The 19,247-nt window shown below is 38.1% G+C and overlaps 1 protein-coding gene across 1 annotated transcript in view; it reads left to right on the top strand.

Moving 5' to 3' along the window:
- LOC130187595 (uncharacterized) overlaps positions 1-19,001 on the top strand; it is a 77,798-nt gene extending 58,797 nt beyond the window's left edge. Inside the window, exons 3-30 of the mRNA XM_056405328.1 lie at positions 1,163-1,214; positions 1,383-1,526; positions 2,558-2,713; positions 2,830-2,997; positions 3,211-3,240; positions 4,026-4,181; positions 4,296-4,463; positions 4,711-4,740; positions 6,928-7,083; positions 7,203-7,370; positions 7,571-7,600; positions 9,129-9,284; positions 9,404-9,571; positions 9,790-9,819; positions 9,952-10,116; positions 10,200-10,288; positions 10,629-10,690; positions 10,980-11,101; positions 11,230-11,442; positions 11,913-12,110; positions 12,277-12,408; positions 13,130-13,311; positions 13,393-13,569; positions 13,663-15,042; positions 15,145-15,186; positions 15,660-15,710; positions 15,835-15,901; positions 17,229-19,001. Of these exons, the coding sequence (XP_056261303.1) occupies positions 1,163-1,214; positions 1,383-1,526; positions 2,558-2,713; positions 2,830-2,997; positions 3,211-3,240; positions 4,026-4,181; positions 4,296-4,463; positions 4,711-4,740; positions 6,928-7,083; positions 7,203-7,370; positions 7,571-7,600; positions 9,129-9,284; positions 9,404-9,571; positions 9,790-9,819; positions 9,952-10,116; positions 10,200-10,288; positions 10,629-10,690; positions 10,980-11,101; positions 11,230-11,442; positions 11,913-12,110; positions 12,277-12,408; positions 13,130-13,311; positions 13,393-13,569; positions 13,663-15,042; positions 15,145-15,186; positions 15,660-15,710; positions 15,835-15,901; positions 17,229-17,284 (4,548 nt within the window). The 3' untranslated portion in view covers positions 17,285-19,001. The remainder of the gene's footprint in view (positions 1-1,162; positions 1,215-1,382; positions 1,527-2,557; positions 2,714-2,829; positions 2,998-3,210; positions 3,241-4,025; positions 4,182-4,295; positions 4,464-4,710; positions 4,741-6,927; positions 7,084-7,202; positions 7,371-7,570; positions 7,601-9,128; positions 9,285-9,403; positions 9,572-9,789; positions 9,820-9,951; positions 10,117-10,199; positions 10,289-10,628; positions 10,691-10,979; positions 11,102-11,229; positions 11,443-11,912; positions 12,111-12,276; positions 12,409-13,129; positions 13,312-13,392; positions 13,570-13,662; positions 15,043-15,144; positions 15,187-15,659; positions 15,711-15,834; positions 15,902-17,228) is intronic.
- The last annotated feature ends 246 nt before the right edge of the window (positions 19,002-19,247 follow it).

Raw genomic sequence — 19,247 nt, 5'->3', positions numbered from 1 at the left:
GCGCTTAGTCCACACAGAAATGCACACAGCCTGTATTCAGAAACTGAGCCTTACAACAAGCCATCAGGACTTCTGTAACTTCATGATGTCACAACTATACAGTCACGGTCCTCAGCCATGCCCCAAGCCCGGCACACCTGGACCCACCATCCAACCTTGCAGGAATTGACTTCTCTGAGTGTTTTACCTGTAATCTGCTATATTTTTACTCAGTCACTCAGAAAAAAGTCAGCCAATCAGAAGAGACGCTCACAGCCTCCTCTCTTCTGCTTATCTTGCCGACTACAGCTTCAGAAAGGAGCCTGAGACAGGAGATGTAAAACTACATTGAGATGATTTTTGGTTCTTAAAACCCCAAATATATCTTCTTATGGATCAACACTTCAAATAAAACACAGGAAAAGTGTAAAATATGGAACCTTTAAGTAAAATCACCAGTACCACAATGTAAAAACATTCTAAAGCATCAAAAGTTAAAGTACTTGTTCTCCATAAAAATTGCCCAGTGGACCATTATCAAATTATTAATCTTGATGCATCAAGACATCATTACAAATTTACTGTTACAACTGATTGAGGTGGTGCTAGTTGTAGTCCAGTGGGTGCTGGCTGTATCCAAAGAGTCACAAGACAAATCTCACAAAGTTCATTTATTTACTTAATTGGGTTTATTTTTTCCAAAATCTTTACTTTTTGTGAAATATTGAATAATTTGAGCCTTGAACAGCTGTAAACATTTCGACAGGAAATGTGTCTCTTTGGTGGAACTGCTAACAACTCATAGTTACTCACTCACTGACGCACGTAACAAGATTCCCCAGCTGCTTTTTTGTAAGACGTCACGAGCCACAAAGTTTTGGAGCAACTAGTTTAATCTTAAAACATAAGGTTATCATATGTGTTTTAATGTACAATCTTAATCTGAATAGTAACTCATATATCTGATAAATAAATGTAGTAGAGTAACTAGAATATTTTCATCTGAAATGCGGAGGAGTGGAGGTATAATATATAATAAAGTACAAGTACCTCAGAATTGTATAGTGTAAGTATAACTGATCAGTAGTGTTTCTATAGTTTATAATTAGTTTTATTTACAGTTTTTGGTCTGTGTGGACAAACTGTAAAGGCTGAACTAATAGATGGAAATGAATGTTTACAGGACTTGATGGGTACAAAAGCATCACACATTCATGCCAGAGAAAAAAGAGAGGGTGAGTCTCTACTACCTTTTGTCCCTACTGTCAACTATTGATATGTCTTTGTGCTCATTAAAGCAAACAATACTAACTATTGACACTGAGCGTGTGCGTGTGTGTGTGTGTGTGCGCGTGTGTGTTTGTGTTTGTGTGTGTGTGTCTGTTTGTTTCATGTCTTCCCAGCTGCCTTAAATTCCTCTGACTATGTAGTCGAAGCTGTAATAAACATCTCTGATGTGGACCTTCTCAGGACTATTTTGAGCACACTCTCTTTTCCTATACGGATCGACAACACTGTTAATATTACCAGCATTGAAGCCACAACAGGTACAACCCTTTCTTCGTTGTTGCCCCACTGTTTTTACCAGAGTTGAATATATCTTACCTGACATGCATAAGATTTTGAATGTAAGACTATTTTTAAAGGCCCCATCAGAAGTTACTATATTTGTGGTTTTAAAAGCCAAAAACCATTTCAGTGTAGTTTTACATCTCCTCTCTCAAGCTTCTCTCTGGAGCTCTCTCTAGTCGTAACTTTCCTGCGTCACAAAACAAGGAACCACTTGTAACAGAAAGAAAATGCTTCCTCATTTTCTTTTGCATTTGCTCAGTGAAATTTAATCAGATAGCTGGCTTCGGTACATGAAGAAAATAATCTGTCACACGCAGACACCAGCTGTCTACCGGGTTTCCTTGTTTAGTGCATACCACATTTTTGATCGAAGAGATGTCCTGAACACCTCTTGCTGTGCTTTGCATGAATAAAGTACTTTCATCAAAGTGAAAGTAGATCGACATGTATGTAAAGTTATGTCATGATGACTGCACATATTGAAAATTGTTGATGGAAAAGATCAAAACTGTTCCGTTTCATGTCTTCAGAGCCATCTCTTGGTATATCAAATGAATGATTTTGTTTTGCATGGATAAAGTACAACAGGTTCTTTATTTGTTATGAAAAAAATATAAATGTGACATTTATTTTGTGAGTTTTTATTTTATTTTTAACACAATCACCTGCAGCACCAAATGGTATGAGACATGAAATGTAAAAGATGACAATCTGTGTGCGTGTTTCTAAAGACTGATACTGTACAATCAATGAAAACTTGCGTAGCTCTTGGAGTATCTGTTGTAGCAATACAGCTATTTAAGTGATTTTGAAATACATATGTTTGCTTATACACAATAGAGACCGTGTATACTCTCAATTCAAGCATAACAAAAGTTACATAAAAAGTTTAACAGACACTGCTCATGGGTAACACTTGGATCAATGTGATTCAGGTCAGCAGTGAAAAGTGTTCTGTTTGATGTTGACATACTTGTGATGGATTTTCTCCTGTTCTTCACCACAGAGCTGCTGGACATTGATGTAGTCCTTGACTTGAACATCCCAATCTCCATCGACCCATCTAATTTCACTGACTTATTGAGGGACATTCTGGGATCTATCCAATTCCCCCTTGCCGTCTCTGAGACTTTAAATGTAACAGGTGTAAATTTCACCACAGGTAAAAACTTGTTTGTTTCTTTACATAATTTGTGCAGTTGATTTGGAGCTCTTTTATCAATAGTGTGTGCTTTTACACAGTGACTCAACATTTTTTTTTTTTAATTTCTTTAAAAGGATGCTACCCAAACTCAACTGGAGGTCTGCAGTGTCAGTGTGAGGAGAACTTTGCTTGGTCATGTGACAAGTGTGTCAAATACGGTGCGTGCAGTGACGCCACCACACAAACCTGTGACTGCATAAATGGATTTCCTACTGATGGACAGTTCTGTGAACCAATCACAAGTAAGACCTACAATTTTGGAGCTGTTACAATAAAAGTGATGCTATCAACTGTGCTACATGTGTTGACATAAACATGGTTAGGATTGTGTTTAATTATCTGGTGAATATCAGTTCATTTCTAAAGTGTTCTGATGTTAATTAGAATTGAAGGTGTGATGTTTTTGGAGCGGAAAAATGTGGTGAAATGATTTCATCTCTATTGTTTCTCCGCAGATATCACTCGATGTCCACCCCCAACTCTTGGTAGGAGAAACATTTTGATCAGTTTGAATTAATAGTTTGAATCATTGTGTTGTTGACTTCTAAGTCACATGGTTAGCATGTGTCAAGGTCAGTGTGTCTACATAGCACATAAAGTTCTGATAGGATGGGGAAGGTTGCAACAAGTTATTTTAACTCTCCCCAAGCTAAGCAGCCAAATCAAGACAGACCACACAACAGTGTTTTATTTGGGGAATTATTTTGTCAGCCTCTCGTGGTCTTATAATATATTTGTCTGTTGTATTTATCATAAGCAATAAAATAAATAAATTGTGCCTATTTTGACTCAAGGTAGGTTCTATGTTCCACACAAAACAACACTCAATAAGTGTTCTTTCATAAATATTACTAAATAAATAAATAACACTATAATATTAATGTAAAGAAGTGCATATTTTCAGAATACAATGCTTATTAAGACAAAAAGAAAAAGTTAATTCGTAAAAATTTAATGTATTTTTAATATGTTGCAACCATCACTCATCTGTGTTGCAACTGACCCCAAACCTGGGGACAGTTGCAGCATCTGAATTCTTGCATTCAAATAAATATTGTGAATGATATGTCATAAGCAATCATCTTTAAATGGTTTGGGTATTTGGCAGATATATCTAAGTTTAATATAAAAAAGTTTGGTTGGTCTAGTCCAAATAGTCTCTGAGTAACTGAGAGAAAGGCAGGTTTTGAAAACATCCTCAGTCTCCTGTATATTGTTCTGTTTGATGTTGATATACTTGTGATGGATTTTCTCCTGTTCTTCACCACAGAGCTGCTGGACATTGATGTAGTCCTTGACTTGAACATCCCAATCTCCACCGATCCATCAAATTTCACTGACCGATTGAGGGACATTCTGAGATCTGTCCGATTCCCCCTTGCCATCTCTGAGAGTTTAAATGTAACAGGTGTAAATTTCACCACAGGTAAGAACTTGTTTGTTTCTTTACAAAATTTGTGCAGCTGATTTGGAGCTCTTTTATCAATAGTGTGTGATTTTTATACAGTGACTTGACTTTTTTTTTTTATTTCTTTGAAAGGATGCTACCCAAACTCAGCTGGAGGTCTGCAGTGTCAGTGTGAGGAGAACTTTGCTTGGTCATGTGACAAGTGTGTCATATACGGTGCGTGCAGTGACGCCACCACACAAACCTGTGACTGCATAAATGGATTTCCTATTGATGGACAGTTCTGTGAACCAATCACAAGTAAGACCTACAATTTTGGAGTTGTTACAATAAAAGTGATGCTATCAAGAAAAAGGTGATAATATCTACTGTGTCTTTCTGACTGTGCTACATGTGTTGACATAAACATGGTTAGGATTGTGTTTAATTATCTGGTGAATATCAGTTCATTTCTAAAGTGATCTGATGTTAATTAGAATTGAAGGTGTGATGTTTTTGGAGCGGAAAAATGTGGTGAAATGATTTCATCTCTATTGTTTCTCCGCAGATATCACTCGATGTCCACCCCCAACTCTTGGTAGGAGAAACATTTTGATCAGTTTGAATTAATAGTTTGAATCATTGTGTTGTTGACTTCTAAGTCACATGGTTAGCATGTGTCAAGGTCAATGGCCCTCATTTATCAATCTTGCGTGAAAACAGGTGCAGATCTGAGCGCAGAATTGGTCGTACGATAGGATACACGTGTGATTCATGAAACATTGGTATCTGAGCAATCCCAGCGTACAAATGATCGGGTCTTGATAAATGCGGCGGCTGAAATAGTTCGTCATTAACATGTTACGCCCTTAAATATTCCTGGTTCGGAGGCCTCGCCCACTAAGGTCAAACATGGAGAGAAGAGTTACTGGCAAATAACGATACTTTTCAGAGATGGAGATCGACATCCTGAAATCCGAGGTGGCGCAAAATAAGGATGTGCTTTTTGGCAGTCTGAAGAGTGGGATCAAAGGAGCTCATAAAACCGCTGTGTGGAAGAGGGTAACAGAGATGAGTTTGGCTCTGCAGTGCCGCCTCCTGCAGCCGCGCGCCAACACAGCTGTTTTGAAAAATAAAAGAATCGTGTCCCCACCCGGCCACCTGGCCACCACGTTTAAAAGTGATAGCTTGGCATCACAAATCACCTGTACATTTATAGAGTGGTAGTTTTTGCAATTGATGAATGCTTAATCATTCATGGATGGTGCCTTCAGACGCACATGAGTGCAATCAATTGCTCCAACCAAATTTGGATACCCAGCAATCTGGAGATCCCTGCGGTCTCTGAAAACGCGCTCACGTCTGAAACGCGCGTATTATTCCTCCAAAACGAGTAAATCTGCCATCGTTATGATTTGATAACTGTCAAAGCATCTGTTTAAATAAGGGAGCGAGTAAACATCTGACCAACCACAGTGCAAAAATTATTATCTCACCAGATGCTTTTAATTGTTGTTCCAGTTGTGTCATACCCATCGGAAAAAAACAATTACACAATTTTGCCATGACTTAATTTGCAAACACACATTTCTGCTTGTATTTATTATTATTTCAAATTTTAATGTGCAATAATTAGATGTCATGTTAGGCTATTTAGCCTATCATATTGTTTTATTGTACAAAAAAGTGGTATCAGTAAAAAACTTGGGCTTTTTTAAAATTCAAATTTTTTTTATCTTGTTTTATTCGTTTTAAGAATCCGTTTTGATCCGTTCTGAATATGTGACTGTTTATGCTAATGACAGCTGAGGTTTGTTTAATAATTATTTTCAGACTCAGCCAGATTTTGCTGTGCTGCACCGCAAATCCAGACTCAGATTTGCGTACACGAGCTCAGACCTGACTTGAGATCTGATCGTAGCGTCCGCTCACGTCCAAATTGATAAATGCCAAAGCTTGCGTGGAAATGGTCGTACGCACGGTTTTCTGCCGTACGTTCGTTTGATAAATGAGGGCCAGTGTGTCTACATAGCACATAAAGTTCTGATAGGATGGGGAAGGTTGCAACAAGTTATTTTAACTCTCCCCAAGCTAAGCAGCCAAATCAAGACAGACCACACAACAGTGTTTTTCAACAGTATTAGTTCAAAATTGGCAAAATATATGTGCAGCTAATTTTGTCCCATAGCACAACAGATGCAACAATAATTGCTCATTTTAACGCATAAGAGAAAACAAACAAGTTATTTGGGGAATTATTTTGTCAGCCTCTCATGGTCTTATAATATATTTGTCTGTTGTATTTATCATAAGCAATAAAATAAATAAATTGTGCCTATTTTGACTCAAGGTAGGTTCTATGTTCCACACAAAACAACACTCAATAAGTGTTCTTTCATAAATATTACTAAATAAATAAATAACACTATAATATTAATGTAAAGAAGTGCATATTTTCAGAACACAATGCTTATTAAGACCAAAAAGAAAAGTTAATTTGTAAAAATGTTATGTATTTTTTTAAATGTTGCAACCATCACTCATCTGAATTCTTGCATTCAAATAAATACTGTGAATGATATGTCATAAGCTTTCATCTTTAAATGGTTTGGGTATTTGGGAGATATATCTAAGTTTAATATAAAAAAGTTTGGTTGGTCTAGTCCAAATAGTCTCTGAGTAACTGAGAAAAAGGCAGGTTTTGCAAACATCCTCAGTCTCCTGTATATTGTTCTGTATGATGTTGATATACTTGTGATGGATTTTCTCCTGTTCTTCACCACAGAGCTGCTGGACATTGATGTAGTCCTTGACTTGAACATCCCAATCTCCACCGATCCATCAAATTTCACTGACCGATTGAGGGACTTTCTGAGATCTGTCCAATTCCCCCTTGCCATCTCTGAGAGTTTAAATGTAACAGGCATAAATTTCACCACAGGTAAGAATTTGTTTGTTTCTTTACAAAATTTGTGCAGCTGATTTGGAGCTCTTTTATCAGTAGTGTGTGACTTTTATACAGTGACTTGACGTTTCTTTTTTTTTTTATTTCTTTGAAAGGATGCTACCCAAACTCAGCTGGAGGTCTGCAGTGTCAGTGTGAGGAGAACTTTGCTTGGTCATGTGACAAGTGTGTCAAATACGGTGCGTGCAGTGACGCCACCACACAAACCTGTGACTGCATAAATGGATTTCCTACTGATGGACAGATCTGTGAACCAATCACAAGTAAGACCTACAATTTTGGAGTTGTTACAATAAAAGTGATGCTATCAACTGTGCTACATGTGTTGACATAAACATGGTTAGGATTGTGTTAAATTATCTGAATCTCAATTAATTTAAAAAATGATCTGATGTTAATCATAATTGATAGTGTGATGTTTTTGGGGCAGGAAAATTATTTAATCTCTAATGTTGCTCCACAGATATCCCTCCATGTCCAACCCCAACTCTTGGTACGAGAAACATTTTGTTTTGTTTTGCATGAATGAAGTTTAATGGATGCCATGTTGCTAGTAGAAAATATTATTAAGAAAAGTTAGCTAACAAATTTGACACACACTAAACATCGGCAAAACTTTGATACATGTGATTCATGTCATGATGACTGCACATACAGTAGTGAAAAGTGTTGTGTATATTGTTCTCTATTATGGTGATAGATGAGTGTGAAGATTCTTAGTCATCCAGGTCACAGTATCTCTAAGAGCTTTATGAAGGCAACTGGATCCGAAAGGCTTCTTAAGTTCTCGCTGGTTAGTGGGCAGTTCCAGTCTTTTAACTTCTTGTTGGGTCATTAACACCTCGTTATGCCTCCGTGCCAGGGCTCAATGCATTGTGTTCTCAGGTTGTCTGTCCATTTGTACGTACATGCGTCCGTCCCATTCTGGAAAATACGACATCTCAGTAAGACCTTGAGGGTTTTGCTGAAACATTCAGGTTAAATTCACTGTGAACTCACAAAACACATTATCGGCCTCTTGAATGTAATATCTCAAGGACACATTGAGGGAATTTCTTCACATTTGGTACAAACATTCACTTGGACTCAAAGAAGAACTGATTAGATTTTGATGCTCAAAGGTCACTCTGTCCTCACAAAACACAATTTTAGACCTAACTCAGGAATTCACATGCTAATTATGACAATTAAAAACAAATGTCTAAATGTTAAAATGATGAAGTCATGACATTTTATATCCAAATGATCAATGGTCAAATTTACTGTGATATCGCAATGTTCTGCAAATACTTCTCGGTATTAGTAAATGCTGTAACTCAGGAAGGGAAGATTGTGACCATATTTCCTGTAACTTAGCTGTTTGGCAGAGGTATACAACAGGAAGGCAGTGATCCTAGTGGTAATAGGTGCCCTGCTTAACCTCTGCCTGACACAAGCTGGAGAACATCAGAAATCTAGGACAGGGGCCCACAAGGACAGAGAGGAAGGAGAGGAGACAAAAACATCAGGGAAGTACTTAGAAACTGCATTTACCCAGACTGGGCCTTCATCAAAACCACAAAAAGACACAGAACAGACAGAGAAGAAAAGAACAATAAACAGAAAAACATTGTCGTTCCTTATGAGTATCTGAGAAAGTCTGGAGGATCTTTAGCAAGCGCCAAATCCCTTTGTACTTCAAGCCCAATAACACACTCAGGCAGAAGCTTGTCGACACTAAGGACAATACATCCAGGCATAAGCAGAGAAATGTTAGGTATGCAGTTAAATGCAGTGAAGAAAGCACATACCTTTACGTTGGGGAATCAAACAATCGCTTTTCAAGCACATGGAACGATCATCATTAAACAGATTTAGATTCTAAACTGCTTTAGGTGTCACTAATGACTCATATGATAGCTTTTCGGATGAGAGGTGACGCGTCTTCAAGAACCTCCAACAAGTCCAGTTGCCTTCGTAAAGCTCCCAGAGATATGATGTTATGACTTATGTGATGGATTTTCTCCTGTTCTTCACCACAGAGCTGCTGGACATTGATTTAGTCCTTGACTTGACCATCCCAATCTTCAGCGAGCCATCAAATTTCACTGACCCACTTAGACACTTTCTGAGATCTATCCAATTCCCCCTTGCCATCTCTGAGACTTTAAATGTAACAGGTGTAAATTTCACCACAGGTAAGAACTTGTTTGTTTCTTTACATAATTTATGCAGTTGATTTGGAGCTCTTTTATCAATAGTGTGTGATTTTTATACAGTGACTTGATGTTTTTTTTTTTTTTAATTTCTTTAAAAGGATGCTACCCAAACTCAACTGGAGGTCTGCAGTGTCAGTGTGAGGAGAACTTTGCTTGGTCATGTGACAAGTGTGTCAAATACGGTGCGTGCAGTGACGCCACCACACAAACCTGCGACTGCATAAATGGATTTCCTACTGATGGACAGTTCTGTGAACCAATCACAAGTAAGACCTACAATTTTGGAGTTGTTACAATAAAAGTGATGCAATAAGCAAGGAGACTGTGCTACATGTGTTGACATAAACACTGTCAGGGTTGTGTTTAATCTGGTGAATATCAGTTAATGACTAAAATGATCTGATGTTAATTAGAATTGAAGGCGTGATGTTTTTGGGGCAGAAAAATGTGGTGAAATAATTTCATCTCTAATGTTGCTCCACAGATATCACTCGATGTCCAACACCACCTCCGGGTATGAGAAACATTTTGCTGTGTTTTGCGTGGAAGTTCAAGAATTTCTTACAGTGGATGAAAACACAAAATGTATTGATCTCAAAGATGATTTACTGATGCTAAGTCTTGTTGATTTGCGTTTTATTTACAGTGATAATGACAACAACAGAGATGACAACAACAACAACAGAGATGACAACAACAACAACAGAGATGACAACAACAACAACGGAGATGACAACAACGGAGATGACAACAACGTCGCCGTCGACAACACCAATCATGACAACACCAACAGCGGCACCAACAATAATCGGTATTACACATTAAATATTAAGAATGAAGTTGTGTGTATCTCATGAAATTGCTTCTTTGTGATAATAACCGTTTCTGTTGTAGAGAGGAACTTCTCGAACACCCTGGACATAGACTTTAATGTAGCGTACAATGAGCCAAGCAATGGAGTTAATCAAAACATCAGTGCTGCTGTAAGTCTTCATGTTTCCTCTGTCTGTGTCATTAGGTGAAATAAAGAAAACAACAATAATTATAATGAAGCCAGGGGATGGGGGTAATATTCCGACAAAAAACTCAATCATTTTCATGATTAAAGTCACAAATTTAGACGCTTTAATGTTTTCTAATAAATCGAACATCCTTTTTTTTTTTCACGTAATTTTTCTGTTCTTCTGTAATTTTTTTTTTTTTTAACCCACAAAGGCCTTAAATACGCTGTCCTTGTTTTGTCTCAATATTGATACATTGTTATATCTGATCCTGAATTGATTATAGAATTAATAACAAGCAGGCCATGTCACTATCTCACAGATTGAAAGACAAAGTAAGAAGTTCTTCTCAAGCCGAATATCATCACAGTTAGTAAGTTTCAGGTGAGTCAAATTTGATTCTTAAATTAGTTTTGATATATTTTTCTACCGACAGTTTGATTTTTCTTATGCTTTTGAAACATAATATATTTGCAAAGTGGGTAATTCATTTTTTAAAATCAATATTTAAATGTAGTATTAACGCCTGCTTGCTATCAGCATGTTAGCATTGTCATTGTGATTATGTACACTGATTAAAGGTTTAGTGTGGTTCTAAATGGACTATATTATACCATCTTGTGATGCTGATAGATGAGGTGGATTTTCACTGGGATTCCTTTCTGTATAACAGGAGTGGAAGCACCATCGCTGATTACACTATCAGAGCAACTTCTTTTCAAGAAAATGAAATTGCTAACTTTAATACAGGGATATTTACAGACCTGGCAGGAACATACCCTATGATATTTGACGGTAAGTCAGTTTGAAAAATTTCTGACAGACATAAAAAAAAATTTTTTTGTCATTTCAGAAATATCTGATTGTTGTGTACAGATGATTTTATAATAATTGTCTGACATTTGTGTCCATTTTCTTTAAAGATCCGACAACCTTTAATTTTGTTCAACCTTTTTCTGGGGAACGTGTGACCCTGACTTGTGGTCCTCCTCCATCGATTCTCGGCTTTAGTGACAAATGGACTGCAGAGTGGAGACGTGACGGCGAGTTAATACGTGAAGATAGTGAACACATCTTTTCAAGAGATGATGAAAAGGCAACTTTAACTGTGTTGAATTTCTTTTTCACTAAAAATGGTAAGAAATAGATCCAGTGGTGTGGTCAGTACGTGATTTGTTTTTCTGTCTTAGGTGGCATTTTCAAATCATATATGTTTGCAACGGAGATGCTGTGCACAAATGCAGAATTCTGACAGGAACAATCAAGTGATTTAATAGTTATACCTCAGAATAACACGCAGTGCAGGCAAGAATGCAGGTAAACAGGAAAACAGGTGAGAACATCAACTGGAGCCAAATAGGCAGGAACAGACAGGCAGTCCGTGCTGGATGATTGACAGAGTGAAAACAGGTGTGTAGATGGGTGGGGAAGGTCAGGTGACTGTACCGGAGGCAGGAAAGAACAGGAGACAATCATGACACTGATTTGGGTTGTTGCTTTGTTGCCTTGCCACTGGATGGAGCTGTTATCTCACATATTTTTATATCGGTAAAACACTGGCCTCACATTGATTTGACTTTGAAGTGATGTCCACCTTTAATTTCAGGACTTTATGAATGTAGTCTGAGAGAAAGAAACGTTTTCAGACAGCAATCGAATGGATCAATCTCTTCCAAAGTGATACCCTCGATCCAAGTAAGACCGGTAAGAAACAAGGTCAAGTGTGAGCTTGGAAAGGAAGTGCAACTGGAGTGCTCAGTCAACAGCCCCTACACTGTTGAGTTTGAAGGCATACCTTCTGCAGGTAAAACTGAACAAACACCAAAAAGCAAATAAGCTATTAGGAAATCATCTACATATAAATGCAGTTCATAGACAGCTATTTGAGATAACGTATTACATTTCATAAGTGAATGTTGATACCCCACTACTCTACTCTACATTTAAGTGTTGTTTTTTTGTATATTTAGTACCAGGTAAAAAGATCAACCACGTGTTTCGACTTACTGAAAACTGTGCAAACAGGGAAGAGAAGTTTACTTGTCAAGTGGTAGAACTCAAGGACTTCAAAAAAGAAATAATACTGGAGCTATCCACTGATGGTAAGTGTTAACCCAGACACTGCAGAGCATGCTGCAAGAATGAGTCCTAAAACTGGGAAAGTAGTTAGCATTTTATTACTTCCCATTCCCTCATCCCGAAGTCTATGGGTTTTATTCTGCCACATAAAATACATCAGTAAATACCCCAGTTGTGATTTCTTTAGCTTTTATGTCACTTAAAAAAGAGCCAGTTGCTAACAAGTGGCTAAATGAGTCTAGAGAGCTTGTCAAGGACGTTGAATGTCATCACGGCAAAAATGAAAACCAATCTACTCACCAGTCCACCTCGATGTGTTTGTACTCACACTTCAAGAGACTGAAAGGTTTTGTAGAGGAGGTAACAGCTAGATCAAAGTACAAGTTCAGTAGTGATGACATTGAAGAGATGCGATCGTGGTGTAGTTTGTTTATAGCTTAAATTACCTTTTTACTTCTGGTGATTGTATTTAAGCTTAAGAAATTATAAAAGTGGCATTCATTTGTAAAGATTGTTGTGCTGAACAAGACGTGTAGGTATCATAAGCTGTTGTTCGTCACAGAGTTGATTTTCTGCAGTAATCCAAAACCCAATGTTAAAATCTAATTGGCTTTTTATCAAGAGAAGCAGTGTGATGCTAAACTAAAATATGTCATCAGTGTGTCTCTACTATTCAGGTGATATTCAAGATATTTTTCCTGTAGCTACAAATACTGATGTTAAAACTCACTTCTTTCTCTCTAGAATTCAGATGTATAGATGATGATGGCTTCGGCGCTGGAAATGTTGGTGACAAGGGTGTAGCTTCCTGCGAACCAGATGAGGTGGGAGAAAAGACAGCAGTTTGTAAGGAAAATGGCAACTGGGAAGACGTAGTAGACAACTGTGTCCTACGAGTGATTCAGGAGCTGTTTAACCAGTCTCAGGTGAGTTTTCACATACATAGAATACACATAGTGACTTTAAATTGATCATTACCCTCATCTTTTTTCTTTTAAATCTCACAGTTCTTGAATAACAATTCACTGCCAGCCTTCTTGGACCAACTCAGCAATATCACCACTAACTTCAGTCAGCAAGTGGTTGAATCTCCTGCCAACATTAACGCCATTGTTATAATACTCAGCAATGTAGCAAATGCGACATCATCTTTAAATATCGTAATATCTGAAACTGTAATGGAGGTACGTGGATCAGTCCGTCCTAAATAATGCCCATATATACAATATATATACTACATTTCACATGATCTAATATCTACTTTCCTTTGAATTTAGGATCTCCTAGTAACTGCAGGTATCCTCACCACAGACGGGGCAAGGGATTCATGGAACACTCTGAACAGCAGATCCACTGGAAACAGCTCAGTAACAAGAAGTAACATCCCTGAAGTTCAAAGTGCCAGCTCATCATTATTGCTGTCTGTTGAGAATATAACACGTAACCTCAACGATGAGTCTTTTGATATTGTGACAGATGCCATTCTCTTGAACAAAACTAGATTCACAGACAGTTTCAGTGGCGACTTTAATTCTTCAGTGGAGATAGAAATACCAGAGGCTGACGGAGGGAATAAGTCAATCACCGTGATAACTTTTTCCTCAATGGATAACGTACTCCCGGCCAGAGACGAAGTCAATTCAACCTCCAACGTCATCAATGGGAGAGTTGTGCTCGTTCAGTCCAGCGGCAGCGTCAATAATATTTCCTTTACATTTGACATTATAAACGACACGCTGGGGAACCCGCAGTGTGTTTTCTGGAACTTCAGCCTCTTCGATGGTCTCGGAGGATGGGACGGCGAGGGCTGCGAGTTGGTAGTCGACGGAAACGAAACCATCACATGCAACTGCAACCATCTGACCTCGTTCTCTATCCTTATGTCGCCCTTCAGTCCAGATGACCCTGTGTTGGATTTTATAACCTACATTGGAGTCGGCATATCCATGGCTTCCTTGGTTATATGCCTCATCATTGAGGCTGTCATATGGAGAAAAATAAGAAAGAACAACACATCGTACCTGCGTCATGTTTCCATTGTTAACATCGCTGTCTCTCTCCTGATTGCAAACATTTGGTTTATTATTGGGGCAGCAATCTCAGATCCAAAAGAGGAAAACCCCCCAGCATGCTCTGCGGCCACCTTTTTCATCCATTTTTTCTACCTATCCCTGTTTTTCTGGATGTTTGCCTCAGCCCTGCTGTTGCTCTATCGCACAGTCAGTGTCTTCGATGGGGGTTTGTCTAAAAAGTCTTTGTTGGCTATAGGATTCACCCTTGGCTATGGGGCACCTCTCATCATTGCAGTCATAACCATAGCTGTAACTGCACCCAGCTTAGAGTACATTCGACAAAATGGGGTCTGCTGGCTCAACTGGTACGAGTCCATGGCTCTGCTGGCATTTGTTATCCCTGCACTGACGATAGTGGTGATAAACCTCTTCATCCTGATTGTGGTGATATATAAAATGTTGAGGAGAAGGGCAGTGAGGGATGCTGCACAAGCTGCTGAGAGGCATATTCTAGTGGTTATTGCAAGGAGTTTGGCTGTCCTAACACCATTTTTTGGATTAACTTGGGCTCTGGGAGTTGGAACTATGACAAACCCAGAAAATAGAGGAATCCATATTTCATTTGCCTTCTTCAATTCACTGCAGGTACAAATACAGTAGTTGATAATTCTATGCTATTAGTTATTCTGTAGATTCTCAATAGTGGTTTGCCTCTTAGCTAAAGCTACTCTGTTTGTCTTTATAAAGGGTTTCTTCATATTGGTGTTTGGAACATTGTTGGACAAAAAGGTAGGTATGACTCAATAATCAAAAAAACATCTCACCTAATGAAACACAGAATCCATAAGGAAATTCAATTAATTCATTCAGTCTTTATTAAGGACAAGTATTTGATTCGCTAACTGATTATTAGCCATTTGATTAGACCACTACTGACAAACCAGTGTGAACGGCAACAATACAGAAATTCTCCTACTTAAGTCAAACTTTCACTTCTTAGTCGTGATTGTCTGTAACAATAATAACATGAGTAAAATAAACAATGCAGTAATACAACTGTTGTCAGAAGTTAGCATTGAGCATATTAGCTCCTTAGCTGTCCCTCCCTGAGCTAGTAGCTGGTTGAAATCCCGAACGCTGGTAACACCCTCGGCCTCACTGAACTTCATAAATTCTGTCTTGTTGATCTTTTAAAAACACCAAACAACAAACTTGTTTTACTTTTACAGCAGTGTGCTAATTTTTGAGAATTAACTTTTCAGGTGCGGTCAGAAATAGCAATCAGGTCGCAAACATCCAGCGGTGGCACAAGGGTAAGAACAGTTTTCTAAATCATGTCTTTCTTTCTTTTTTTTTTCTTTTTTTTTGGTCACAGCTCATCAGTCCCTTTTTAAAATGTTGTGGTGAGTCATGGTTTTTCTTATATTCTTGTTTTAGAGCACCAGCGCTGGAACATCATCAACAAGTGGATTGGGCTTTTTGCGGAACTGGAGAAGAGGAAGAGGTATAGCAACAGTTGAATAAGAAAGAAAGATACATTTCAAAATGCTAGTGTAGTGGGTCGGTGCAGTACTTTGATTTAGGCTGGAATATTTCAACATTGCTGTGATGTTTTGGGGTGAATCCTAATGACTCTGGTCATCCCTGACCTTTCATCTGCCATCCAGCAGGTTTTCACCTTACAGTATCTTGGGAAATATCTCAACACTTATTTGATGGATTGGCACAACATTTTGGTAGAGACGTTCATGTTCCCCAGAATATATTAATGTTTATGATAAATGGGTGTTCCCTCAACTTTTAATCTATTACCACTTAGTCAGAATTTCCCTTTGTTTAATACTTTAGACAAGGGGAAGAATCTGAAAGTTAAGAGGCCACAATCAGGAGGAAGTTATGTGACATCCAACTTTTCACAGCAGACAAACAGGCTTCTTCATTAATGATTTAATCACTTCTGGTAAGTGAGAATACATTTTGCCAGGCCTCAAGCGACTGGCTTGTGGCCAAACCACAGTGGTTTGAACCAATCAGCCTGCTATGAGGGAGGAACTTCTGCGAGGACCAACTATGGAGAAGCGACTGTTTTGGTTTTTGTGCCTCTTTTTTTTGCATATTTTCCTTAGAACTATGGCAAAAAATAATCTACCAACATGCTGACTAGCTTTCAGAGCAGTGTTTCCCTGTTCGGCGCGCTCCTCCTACATCACATGATAGACGGACGGTTCATCCAATCACCTGCCAAGTTTATTTTCGAAACCACCTGCCCTTTTCCAAACAGTAGCCAACCTTCGGGCACATCAGGTTAATGTTTCACATAAACCAGTCATATTGAGACGATGTTGAAGAATCAAATGATTTATCAGTAAGGCTTTAATAAACAATAATCTGATATTAATAAAACTTTATTTAAGGGTTTTGTTCAGACTCGAACTTTGTAGGAGATGATGTGTTAATTGGAGTAAGACACCTTATACTTTTAGTAGAAGAGTTTGGTGGTCACAATTGTGATTACCTGAATACAAGTGATTGAATTAATTTCTTGTTTATATGTGGTTCCACTTGTCAACAAACCACCACAAACAGCAACACAACAAAAGAATGTGTATGGCGTTTTCTCTGCGTACAGAGATAACAGTGTGGGCAACCATCTTGGAATAATGCGTGAACTCTCCAAATAATAATGACTGCTTGTCCTGCTCTGCCATTCTGCGTGTTCGCATGCTGACCTTAGTATTTAGCTAAAGGCACCACTGTACAGCCTTGTTTTTCTATCTATCAAATTGTTTTGCCTCAAACTTAATCATGTTGTCTTGTTGCTGTTTTTCCAGATGGTTACAATATGTCATCTAATGACTCCGGCGTGTCTCAATCCTTCAACACCTGATGATCTTTGCAGACGGTCGGTCAGTCGGTATTACAACCAGCCAAGCAAACCATACCAGCAGATTGTGATTGATTTTGACAATTGTTATTTAATATCTGATGTTTTGTAAAAGTGAATATAATTTGAAAGTTTACAAACTGTTAATTGTTTCTGTAAAAGATTGTGTGTGTGTGTGTGTGTGTGTGTGTGTGTGTGTGTGTGTGTGTGTGTGTGTGTGTGTGTGTGTGTGTGTGTGTGTGTGTGTGTGTGTGTGTGTTCCAGGTACTCATGTTGTGGGGATCATCAATCAGTTTACACACTCGCCTTATGGGAATAATACAATAATGTAAATAATAATGTAAATAATTCAATTTGAGGTGAGGACGTGTTTTATGGTTAGGATAAGGTTATAGTTAAGCCATGGAGTGTGTGTGTGTGTGTGTGTGTGTGTGTGTGTGTGTGTGTGTGTGTGTGTGTGTGTGTGTGCGCGCACAAGTATTCAACAAAGTAGATGCAAAACAGCTGTTGTTTTGGTTTGCCAATCAAATCAGTTACACAAGGCGAGGCTGTCTTGCACAGATCAGTGAACTTGTTTATTCAAGGGGTGGCATCACAATGATAAATTGTCTTGGACAGGACCATCAGTCAAATATAATTCCAAACAAGGTAAAGTGAGCACCAGGAAGTACTCAGAGAAAACATAAGCTCTTTTTAGCAAGCTCATAGCAGCATGAAGAAATCTCTCACAATCAGTATATTGCTATCTTTGTGAGGACCTGTGTGTGTGTGTGTGTGTGCGTGCAAGTCACGACTACACTGCTTTCACAGCTGTCGACAAAATTGTTGACAGGCTGTTCATTTTATTAAAGTTCCATCACACTGTCAACATGCCTTCATTTGTGTTTCACAAAAGAGTTGAATTCTCAAAACTGAAATGTAAGAAGTAATAAGAAGTAAGGCCAGTGTTTGGTGTTTAAGGTGGTGCATCTTTTTTTTTAGATGCAAGTTATTTAGTTTGTTTTTATATCTTGCATGTGAATGTATGTGAAATAAGTCTTCCACAGAGCCTCAGGCTGACAACAACACTTAAGTCTCAGTCACTCCTTACAGGCTAACACACACTAGTAAATATCAAGGTTTGGTAGACTGCCTATGTGACTCCATTACATACAGGAAGAGACACAGCTATACTAAACAATTTTAGGCCTATCTCTATTTACCATGCCTCTCAAAAATACTAGAATCTCCAGTATATTACGAACTTAAATCATTCCTTTCTGCACATTGAATTTTAAGTACACACCAATTTGGTTTTAGAGAAAAGCACCGCACTGTTACTGCCACCACTCTTGGTATTGCTTTTCATGAAGTTGCATAATTGGCTCCAGAGTTAGAGCCTCCAGGCTCAGTCCTTGGACTTGTTCTTTTTATTCTATATATAAATGATTTTGTTTCTTCTGCAACTGGTTGTAATATCCATCTTTATCATCTTTATGCATTGTGGATACTGTACAGTCTAGAGAAGTTGCTCTCAATGACTATAAATTAGTTTTAAATGCAGGCAAATCTCAATTTATGCTTTTCTCCACAGCCTCATCATCACCAGTAAAAGTGGCACCAATGTTTGTTTTAATTTCATATCCTTTTTTACTTGTATTTTTTTGTCTGCTCCACATCATTGTAAATGAGGGTTTTACCCTCAGTGATCTTCGAGTTTAAATAAAGACATAAACATGAATATTACACATACTCTGTGTTAGACAAAATAGATATCCACTGGACCTTAAACAAGGCACAACTTGACTCACTCCAGTAGATTAACACGTTCAGCCTCTATTTTTTCTATCCAAACAAAAGCACCATTTAGCAAAGTCTGTGACGATATAATGACTAGTCGTGGCTATTTTTGTGTTGCTGTCTTTATGTAGAATGATTTGCATTGCCTGATATTGTGCTCTTTCCCAACAGTGCTAGTGGCTCAACA

This window comes from Seriola aureovittata, chromosome 19, assembly GCF_021018895.1.
Source record: "Seriola aureovittata isolate HTS-2021-v1 ecotype China chromosome 19, ASM2101889v1, whole genome shotgun sequence".
Taxonomy (NCBI): Eukaryota; Metazoa; Chordata; class Actinopteri; order Carangiformes; family Carangidae; genus Seriola; species Seriola aureovittata.
The sequence above is the reverse complement of the archived record's forward strand: the minus strand, read 5'-3'. Positions and strand labels throughout refer to the sequence as shown.